This window comes from Lacerta agilis, chromosome 10, assembly GCF_009819535.1.
Source record: "Lacerta agilis isolate rLacAgi1 chromosome 10, rLacAgi1.pri, whole genome shotgun sequence".
Classification (NCBI taxonomy): Eukaryota; Metazoa; Chordata; class Lepidosauria; order Squamata; family Lacertidae; genus Lacerta; species Lacerta agilis.
Window position 1 is genome coordinate 29,524,548 of NC_046321.1, and position 10,832 is coordinate 29,535,379.

The 10,832-nt window shown below is 43.8% G+C and overlaps 1 protein-coding gene and 1 non-coding gene across 3 annotated transcripts; both read left to right on the top strand.

Moving 5' to 3' along the window:
* The first annotated feature begins 642 nt into the window (after positions 1-642).
* LOC117054613 lies at positions 643-758 on the top strand. The gene has a single exon (XR_004427523.1). It is a non-coding gene; the product is annotated as a U5 spliceosomal RNA (small nuclear RNA).
* Positions 759-2,588: 1,830 nt separating this feature from the next.
* On the top strand, positions 2,589-10,701 carry LOC117053685 (chondroadherin-like protein). 2 transcript variants are annotated; one of them, XM_033161669.1, is made up of 4 exons: positions 2,589-2,853; positions 6,479-6,938; positions 8,606-9,204; positions 9,808-10,701. In XM_033161669.1, the coding sequence occupies exons 2-4, from the start codon at positions 6,500-6,502 to the stop codon at positions 10,669-10,671; spliced, it is 1,902 nt and encodes a 633-aa protein (XP_033017560.1). In that variant the 5' UTR covers positions 2,589-2,853; positions 6,479-6,499; the 3' UTR covers positions 10,672-10,701. The 2 variants fall into 2 exon arrangements, with proteins under 2 accessions (XP_033017560.1, XP_033017559.1); XM_033161668.1 differs by having other exon boundaries at positions 6,496-6,938.
* Positions 10,702-10,832: the final 131 nt, after the last annotated feature.

Here is a 10,832-nt window from a genome sequence, read left to right on the forward strand (position 1 = left end):
TCTTAATTCCGAGTAAAGATGTGCAGGATCGCGCTGCACATCACTTGCTTCTAATGGCGTGAAACTTGCAGCGGGTCTGTGCTTACACTGCACTTTGCTCAAATAATTAAGAGCCTTCTCTCGCAAATAGTATTTTTTTTCGTGCATCAAATGCATATTTACACTGAACGGAGCTGCTTTGAATATATACTGTATAAATCGGCTTCCCAGCAGAAGCGGGGGCAATTTTTCCTTGAACAAATGACCTCATTCATATCCGCCTCCCCGCCCCATTTCTGTAAACTTTCACCGGAGGTCTGAGCATGCGCAGTGGCGATCGTTGTCCGGAAGCCTTCGCGGCAAGTGCAGACGTCACGTGAAAGCAGAGCTGGCAGGAGGGGCGGTGAATTCGGCTCGGAGGCGAAGGCGGCGCTGCTTAATTTGCATATCCCATCATACATTGCGCGGAAGGCCATAGATGATAAATTTTAAATACTTTTATTAATGTTTTTTTGTTTCGAACTCGATTATGAAACTGGCCTTGTCACCTTGGAAATCTAGTGTTTACTCAAGGGATTACTTTTGACAGGGCAGTTAGGTATTCGCCCTCACCTGCGAGGCTGTTGACTGGTCCCCGGTAGAGGCGCCCGAAGGTTTTTCAGTATACTCTGGTTTCTCTTCAGATCGTATAAATCTTTCGCCTTTTACTAAAGATTTCCGTGGAGAGGAACATTTATGAGTTTATAACTAATTTTTTGAGGCTCTGTTTCGGCAGAGCTGTCATATACGTTTTAAAAAAACAGAACGAATTTTTGTGTGTCTTTGTAATTTTATATTAAGTGTTCTTGGGGCTGTTAGATGGCTGAGAAATCTGTGGTTCTATTATTCCGTAGGAAAGTGTGAGGTGAGATGTGTTTCTGTTGGTGTACCACTTGGAGAAGGGCTATTATAAGTAGTTTTGGGGTTTCTTTGCTGCTTTGGAGATAACTTCTAAGAAATACATTGCTCTTTCTTTTGGGCTTCTGTCTGAGTTGCATGATCTTAAAGAATATGAATTATGTTACTTCTCATCTCGATGTTAACATTATATTTAACCCTACTCTCATGAGAAGAGAAGACTCCCTAGAAAAGACCCTGATGTTGGGAAAGATGGAGGGCACAAGGAGAAGGGGACGACAGAGGATGAGATGGTTGGACAGTGTTCTTGAAGCTACTAACATGAGTTTGGCCAAACTGCGAGAGGCAGTGAAGGATAGGCGTGCCTGGCATGCTCTGGTCCATGGGGTCACGAAGAGTCGGACACGACTGAACGACTGAACAACAACAAAATCTAAAAATAAATAGTATATCACTTAAACAACAAAGTGGTTATCTGAAGAAGTATCTTCAGGTATCTGAAGAAGTGTGCATGCACACGAAAGCTCATACCAGGAACAAACTCAGTTGGTCTCTAAGGTGCTACTAGAAAGAATTTTCGATTTTGTTTTGACTATGGCAGACCAACACGGCTACCCACCTGTAACTGGAACAAAGTGGTTGTTGTTGCATGATCAGGTATTTATTAATCAAAAGCACCCAGCAACCCTCACATTTCTGTTCTTATATTTCCTGAGCAAATTAATTGTTCCCAGTGTTGTAGCACATTTGTCTTGCTTCTGTTATTATGGATAGAATCCCTGGTCAAGGCGGTTCAAGATTCGTGAATCCCAAGATGGCACAATGTACAAACACAAAACGTCATGGTACTCCATTGTTTGTTAGAGTTGATGTTTGTTATGGTTATAGAAGGGGATGACAGAGGATGAGATGGTTGGACAGTGTTCTCGAAGCGACTAGCATGAGTTTGGCCAAACTGCGGGAGGCAGTGAAAGATAGGCGTGCCTGGCGTGCTCTGGTCCATGGGGTCATGAAGAGTCGGACACGACTGAACAACAAACAATGGTTATAGTATGTTTGCCTTGTAAGTGATCAATAGTGGAAAAATAATTTAAAAACAAAAACACAAAGCAAACAGTTAGTATATTATTCCCAAAATCTGAACATTCATGTTTAATACCATATACTTAATTAATAATATGACTATAATAACTGGTTGCAAGCATGTATATGGGTGTATGGTAAGTCTCATGGAACTCAATAGGACTTCCTTCTGAGTAGACTAACATAGAATCGCCCTGTAAAGGTGTTCTTGAATCTTTCTCCCAGTTTTTTCCTTTGCATCTTTCACCACATCTCAGTATTGTTTATAATACCCAGTTCTGGTAATAATGTTTGTCACAGGGGCTTATGTAATACATGAATTGAAAGTAATATTGGTGTGGGAAGTGAGTGTAATATTGGCGGTAGAATCAATGGTTAATATTAGTTTTACTCGTGATGTTTGGGTCATGGAATAACATGCAGACATGGCATTTTGTGATGCAAGTAATGCACAGCATTACTAGAACCCGTTTTTTTCTCCCCCTTTTTAAATTAACAAACAATAAGAAGTATTTCAATTTATAATTTCCCCCCATTCTGATGGTAACACATGTAAAATGTTGGAATCCTATTTCATAAGCATTTGCCTTTTTCAAAAATTGAAAAAGAGAAATAAAGAAATATTGATTCCACTCCACCACTTCCTTTTTACTGCCTTATCTACTGGTGTTTTAAGACAGTATCTGGTGCACTGGGTCACTTTTTAATAGGGTGGGGGGCTGCAGGGCCATTTTCACTAGAAACAATAGAAGGAAACACTTGTTCAACCCAGTTTCCTATATCAGACTTTGTGGTTGAAGGGAAGCATATGAAAGAGCAGTGAGAGAAGCCAGCTACATGGCTGTACGATCCAAAAGCGGCTCCAAGACAGCTTAACAAGAAGCAACGCAGCAGGTAAGGGAGATTAATGGCTCAAATTGATGAGGATGCAGGAGCCACACAACAGGGTGCAGCACATGAGAATGATAAAAGCCTGAATTCAGTTCGTGCCCCTAAAGAGAGATTTGTTGTAGCAAAGGGGTTTCCTTATCATAGACTATAAAATTTAAGTGGGTTTTGGGGTGTTTTGCAGGCTAGTGGCAGTGAGGATTGTTGAAGGCTATGTAGCATAGTAAAAATGGGAAGAAGTATCCAGATTTAATTGTGAAACCAATATGTACGTTCCAAATAGGTACAACCATCCACTGATGAATGGGAGACTCTGATTGTATGATGCAGTGAATAGATTGTTTTTACTTTGAAGGATCTCAGGTCTTTACATTGGCACACTTGCCTTGCATTTCCCAGCAATTGCGACCACAGTATTAGTGTTGTAACCCACACTGAAGGGTGGGTAAGAAAGAAATAACAGTAGTGAGTTTTCCTCCCAGAAAGTGCATGATGCTGTATTTGAATTATTTTCAGGTTGACATTTGATGATGGTGTGTGCACAAGGACCATCTGCCCAAAGGATATGTGTACTGTGTGTTGTGGTTGCGCAAATGTCATTAGCATGTCTTGATTAATGTTCATTACATCACTAATGAAAAATGACCCAGCTCTCCATTCATACTGGTCTGTTTTGTATTTATGTTACTTTTATGTCTTTAATGACAGGACCCTCTCATCATCATTTCTTTTACGGGTTTCTAATCTCACTTAAAATATATTATGAGACATATGAACAATCGAATCACTCTGGAAAATGGTTGCTACCCCCTTCCAATGACTGAATACAAATCTAGAACTATGTAAAAGCATAAGCTGGCTATCACTTTGCTACAATTAATCAAAATTCATCATTTTTGTTAATTCAAATGCTTGCTGGACCGAAAGTCTTCCTAGTATTCCTAATAGTGGTGTTTGGTGCCCATTGGAACTGATAGGGTGGAAGGCATAAAGGTCAACACTAGGTAGAGCCAGAGCCAATGACAGAACCAACTAATTCTCATCCCCCCCCCCCCATTGTCCTGCCTGTTGAGTTCTGCAAGAGGCCACACTGAGACTGAGGAGGAGGAGGAGGAGGAAACTGGGTCTGGGTGTAAGAAAGAAGGCCGGCAGGCAGGAGCTTGCTGAGGGCGGACTAAGGTTGGTGGGGCAGTGACCCATTTCCCAGAATAGACCAACCTGCACCGATTCCTAACAGTGCAGCCCTGTGCACAGTAACTCGAAAGCAAGTCAGTGCGAGCTTACTCATTAGTAAATGCATTGAGGATTTCAAGACCAGAACCGTTACTGATGTGAGTTTCATCTGCAGAAATCCCTACCCTGGTTTTGAGAGCTTAACTAGCATGGATGAACATTAATTAAGAGGAAATTAGGTACTGCCTGCTGGTTCTTGATCAAAGTTAGTGCTAATGTGGTACAGAGAGTTAAAAGCTGTTTGCTTTTCCATCACTGAAAAGCCCCTTAACCCAATAGGGTGAACCTGTGGCTCTCAAATCTGCAGTTGGACTCCAACTACGTCTGATAGCTCAGCAACCTCACAAGGGCCACCAGTTCTCTTCTAGAAAATGTGCAGATGCATATAAAACCACCTAATGGGCATCACTGCTGTTGTCATTATGTAGACAGGGGATGTGGCTATTTCATGTATTGTAGAGTCAGATAGCAAATATAACATGTAAGGACAGGAGAATCTTGGGCAATTTGTACCTCAATCATAGAGCATCCCTGGGGACTTTCCTGGTTCTTCTCCCTATAGCTTTTCCATGTGTGGATTTATATTTTACTCACATCCATAAAATCACAATTTGCATATGGTTTTATTTGAGTGGAACAGTATGTTTCAGTTGTGTTTTATTTATGCATATTGGCTGCCTTTGCCCTGAAAGCTAGCATAGACACAGTTATTTTAAAAATGAGTAAGAACCACTGATCTGATGCAGAATGTAACATCCCAAGAATCACCATTTTAATTTACAAGCTAGAGCAAGTTTCTACTCTGCTCTCTCAAATAAATCTATTTTTCAGGGCAAAAAACAAACCCCCAGTCTCACTACTTCCTGTGTTTCTTGGCCACATGGACTGAAGTCACAGAGCCCATTCATCTCATGCCCATGTGGAGAATAGCAGCTTACACTCAGATTGTCACAACACTCACCAGAGACAATTTAAAAGCAGACACTTTTCAAATACCACCAGAGGGAGGGAAATAAAGGGCAAAGGGGTCTTACGCCAGTGTTTCCTGCTTTCCAGACTGCTGAATCGGTATATTTTTAGCTGTAAATTATACCCGACTGAAACAAAAGGAGGAAGCCCCAACACCCTTGCTGTTTGCTTCCAGAGATGCCAGTTAACTACTTTCTAGAGGGGTAGCTGTACTACTAAGTCGTTTCAAGAACAGTAAGAGTATTTTGCAGCCTTTTAAAGACTAATAAATGCATTATGGCATAAGCTTTCAGTGGAGAGCTTTCTCCAACCTTGTGCCACAGGCCGATTTAGGGGAGCACGGCCAGTTCGCCTGCACTAGGTACCCAGCTGAGAGGGCGCCACAACAATGATGTAGAACAGAGGCAGGGAGCCGTGTGGATTTAGGTGTCGCACAGGGCACTGCTGAAATTTGGAAGCCACAAATCTGCCTCTGCTGCTTGTGCCCTGCATATGGTTTGGACTATGGGCACATCCACTTCCTAGAAGATTCTGTTCTGCACATGCATGGAAGTGTTCTGCAGCATCCACACATTGCATCAAAATAGCAGCCCACACTTCCCCCCTCAATTCAGATGTCCCTGCTGTTTTTAACTTACTGGACACTGGACAGGATTAAGCCAAGAATACCTAGGGCTGTGGTAAGAGGGAACTGGAGAGTATGTCAGTTAGTGCTAATGTGGTAGGTGAGGGCCAAGGAAGGCCAAGTGACTCTTGCTCTCCCTTGCCTTGAAATGCTAGGTGGTTCAACAAGGGATTGCCAGCAAAGAGACAGCAAGGATGATGGCTAGAGAGCAACCGGGGGAAAGTGTGATGATCAGTCTCAGAGTCTGCCTGAAGGCCTATTCAAATGACAGTGTCAACTGCAGAGAAATCTTCTTGTTCTACTATAAGAGCTTTTCTGGGTGGTGAAGGGGTGAAGAGATTTGCTCCTTTCTTGTCCCGTCTGTCTAGGACATGGGAAGTTAACACGGTGCCCTCCATAAGTTCTTGTATTACAACTCCCATCAGGCCCTGCTAGCATGGTCAATGATCAGGGATGATGGGAGTTGTAGTCTGCTCCGCCCCTGCCAAAAAACAAAAAAACACAATCTGGAAGGCACCACATTGACTACCCCTGGTCTAGGGCTCAGACACGTGCCAGAACAGCACATGGAAGCCTATTTTAACCTTAAGTATGAAGACTGAACAGCATTAAGTTGACTTCACACATCTTTGCCAAAGCCCCTTAGTGCCCAGAAATGTAAGCTTTTGAGCTGGGGAGATGTGGTGGGATGCATGTATAATTCTGACACATATTCATGATGCAATTGATCAGAAAAGGCTCTGGCTGAGCAGAGCTGCATCCCAGACTACCTGCTGGTTTCTGAAGTGTATTTAATTATTTCAGTCTGCTTTAAATTATAGCATTATGGCTCAGCGCTGGTGTGTGGCCTTTACTCTGTCACTACTGTGGATCATTGGCAGCCCAGAGCTCCTGGACCGTTCCCAATGCCCCATCGGTTGCAGCTGCTCTTTCACAGACTGGTTTATTCGGTGCTCCAATGCCAGTCTCTCTTCTCTGCCCACTGGCATCCCACAAGCCACAGTGGAGCTTGATCTGCAGTTCAATCAGCTTGACAGCCTGCTGGCAGCCTCTTTCCCAGATTTGCCCGAGCTCACCACACTCTTCCTTGGGAGCAACCAAGTGCGCCGGATTGAAGTGGGAACCTTTCTCGGTGTGAAGAATTTATACCACCTCCACTTGGACAACAATCTCCTCGAAGAGATCCCAGAAAGGGCATTTGAAAACCTGACCAATCTAGTCTTTCTGCACCTGGAGCACAATCGGATTGCTTATCTTTCACCAGGTATTTATAGATGGGTGTTTCCCCCCTCATTGCTAAGGTAGTGACTATCCCTCCCACTTTCATTCCCAACAGTTTTAGGGTATGAAATGTAGGGAAAGGATGCATTTGGGATGAAGTACAAATGAATGGACACATAAGACATAGATATATACCAGCAGCTGACCAATTTAGAAGCTGAGTACAAAGCTGATGTGGAGTAACTTCACTGAAATTGGCTAGTTCAAGCCCTCTATGAATTACCATATTTTTCCATCTTTATGATGCCCCCTATTTTGGGGACTCAGATTTAAGAAAATGGGGGGAGATGGACCCGTGTATAAGACGCCCCCTAATTTTTGACATTATTTTTTAGGGAAAAAACCTAGTCTTATAAAGTATTTCAGCATAAGTTCAATATGGATCTGTTCAGTTGGGGTGAACATCTCCTTTCAACAGCAATAAAGTAGGCCCATGGTATTACTGCTACTGATAAGGAATTGCTCATTTTTTATGTGCAATAGTCCAGATTAGCCTATTCTGGTGCCCTTCCTGTTGCCTTTTGTATTCCTTATGGCACAAAAGATTCTTATTTTCCTCTTGGTTTGGAAGGGAAAGAGCTCTTGACATTCTCTGCAAATTTTATAAAATTAAATTCAAACACAAACAAGGATGCAGTCCTGTAATTTTGGACTCTTCCCTTAATGGTTACCTTCTTTAGTTTGTTGCTTCAAAATGCATTTGGGGTTCTTGCTGCTCATTCTGCTGAGTTGGGCCCTGGATTTTTGCCTGAAAGTCCTGTCCTGATGACACCACTGAGCACGAGACCACATTCAGTGCCACAATATTGCAGAAGGGACCAAGAGATTAAATCTGAGTATCTCTAGAGATTATACACACCCACCCACTGTAAACCAGAATATTAGCAAACTAGTGCAACCTGCCCATGAGGAAAGACAAGTTAACGTGGCATCACACCAAGGTGTCAGGTGGGGGGACACTTGGGAATAAGCTAGATATCATCAGACACAAATGTGCACCAAGAAAAGCAGAAACTGGCCAGCAATATTCATTTTATTTATTAATTAAAATAGTTATATGCTGCCTCTCAAGTCACAGATCTGCAAGGGACCAAATGGTAGGCTAGTCTCTGTTGTGCCATGTTTGAATCCCACTGCTAGCACAATGTGATGTCTGGTTCTCAAAAGTTCTGTGAAACACACTGAGCAATGCTCAGGCCTCCCATATAGCAACAGCTTTACAGTGGTACCTTGGGTTACAGAAGCTTCAGGTTACACACTCCACTAACTCAGAAATAGTACCTCGGATTAAGAACTTTGCTTCAGGATGAGAACAGAAATGGTGTGGTGGCAGCGGGAGGCCCCATTAGCTAAAGTGGTACCTCAGGTTAAGAACAGTTTCAGGTTAAGAACGGACCTCCAGAACGAATTAAGTTCTTAACCTGAGGTACCACTGTATTCATTAATCCGAGCACAAGCAAGTATAAACACACACCCAGAGAAGGAACCCTAGACCTAAGCACTTGGTTGCTTAAGCAGTTTTCACTTGTGCTGGAAAGCAGTTCACAGATGTGCTCTGCACATTTACCGCCCTGGGGAGGGCAGAAGTGGGATGGAGTTATTAGCTCTCAGCTCAAGACAGCTCTTACTTCCACTCTCTCTTTTGCCTAGGTGCATTCTCCTCTTTGAAGCGACTGAGTCTCCTAGACTTGAGTCATAACCTGTTGACTGAACTTTCAGACCAGGCCCTTGGTGGTCTCCAGCAGCTACGCAAACTTCACCTCAGTGCTAACCTTATTGCCAACTTGTCAGCCAGAGCTCTCCCGGGCAACATGCGCATCCTCTACCTTGACTGGAACAGGCTGAAAAGTGTGCCACTTGCCGTCCGCACCTCTGCTACTCTCTCCAGCCTTTATCTTAGTGGCAACCCAATCCAGGAGCTGACATCTCTCTCCTTTGGGAGGAAGCTTAGCTCGCTGAGGCAGCTGTTCTTAGAAAACCTGTGCCTGGAGAACATTACCAGCTCAACGTTCAAACGGCTACGCAGACTCGAGGTCTTGAGCCTGAGGAACAATAGTTTGGAGTCGCTGTCACCTCTGTCGTCCCTGAAGTATCTCTCGACTTTGTATCTGACTGGGAACAAGTGGCGCTGTGACTGCAACTTAATCTGGCTTCGCACCTGGCAGAAGCAAGTAGTAAGAAAAGATCGCAGCCCAGTGGAATGCAGTTCCCCGGAAGCCCTTCAGGGACAACAACTGGCAAATGTAGAGGTAATGAACAATCTGAATCACACTGACAGACCCCAGAAACACCTTGCAAATAGGACTGTTGAAGAAAGGGGGGTGGGAACAGACACCTCTCTCCATCTGCCATCCAGGGTAGCAAGGGACATCCTAGAGATAGTCTAAAGCTGGCCTGGGACACAAGACAATTTCCCCAGAGTTGAAGGTGGTATGAAATTGGAACACTTGCTTGGGGTATGTCCACTAGTCTCTGGCAAACAGGTTTTGTATGTTTTTATAATGCTTCAAGAATATGCAAAGCCTGTTAGCTAGAGGCAGACAACAATGGGACAGAATAAATGAGTGTGAACATCACAGGCAATGTTGTCATCCAATCACATTCATTTCTCTTTAAGCAATCTCTGTCTGCAGCCAAATGGGTTACTGAAGGAAGTAGTGGCAATGCTAAATTCAGCTCTGAAGTCATAAGAGCTTTCTTAGGAAGCTGTAACATTCTGTACATTACACTTAGTTGTCATGTACTAAAACAAAGAGCCTTCATTTAGACATTATAAAGGTGAGAGCAAGTGTGACACACATTATAGCTGATATTGGAAGATGACTTCTCTCATGTCTTCTTTTCCCCTCCAGTTACAGAAATTGACTTGTCCACCTTTTCAAACCGATTCAGCCACCACCAGCTCCTCTGTAAAAGCCATGCCTGTGATATCTACTCTACCCAGTGAACGACTTTTGCCACAAGCTGCTACGACCCTTCCGATCACTGTTTTCACTACTTCTGTTACCAGTAGGATGTTCTCTATCGCAGGAACAACTACACAAAATCATCCCACTTCAAGACCAACCACTCATGAGAACCATTACATACTGGAGAAATATGACCCTTGCCTCTCTGACCATATTAGTAGCATTCACACAAGAACAAAAGACCACACTGCCCTGGTGGTTACTTGGTCTTTCTCTGGAGATCATGACCAGTTTGAAGTGCGCTACAAGTCTTCTGTGGATCAGCACATACTGCGAGTGATTGGACGTTTAACCGAGATTGAGCTTCACCATCTGCAACCGGGGACTGATTACAGGGTTTGCATTATTCCCCAGAACGAGAACCTCCCGGAGTGTGTTGCTCCTACAGCCCAGCAATGTGCTACAGGGCGCACTGGAGCCCAAGTTCCAGCTCAGCGCAACTTAGCCCTGGGAATTGGCATCACCATCGCACTTTTAGCACTGATGGCCCTGGCTCTCTTTGCCTTCTACAAGTGGCGGATCCGACCCTTCCAGTTCCAGCGCTACTATGATGAAGACGGGCTGCCTTCCCAGTGCCAAGGCACTGCCCAGTCCAAGCTGACCACAGAGCCAGTCTATGAGAACATAGAAGAGGACAACCAGCATGTTTATATGACAGCTGCTAGCCAATGGCCTCAAGAGAAGATAGACTGCACTCCTGTTGTCCCATCCAGATTTTCATCCACACCAGCCTATGCAAGCCTCTGATATTTACAGAATATTAGTTATTTGTTAAAATGACCCGGTGTTGTGAACGGCATCCAAACCCTTCACGGCTGTGGATGAGAATGTTTCTTACATGACCACAAAGAAATGCTGAATCCGGTGGAAGAAATCTTTTCTAACCTGTCTCCTTCTTTGTGAAGATT

Excerpts from the sequence above, each read along its gene's own strand:
- LOC117053685 (XM_033161669.1), top strand. The coding sequence starts at position 6,500 with ATGGCTCAGCGCTGGTGTGTGGCCTTTACTCTGTCACTACTGTGGATC. Across the intron at positions 6,939-8,605 it reads GATTGCTTATCTTTCACCAG|GTGCATTCTCCTCTTTGAAG; the intron begins GTATTTATAGAT and ends TCTTTTGCCTAG. Across the intron at positions 9,205-9,807 it reads AACAACTGGCAAATGTAGAG|TTACAGAAATTGACTTGTCC; the intron begins GTAATGAACAAT and ends TTTCCCCTCCAG.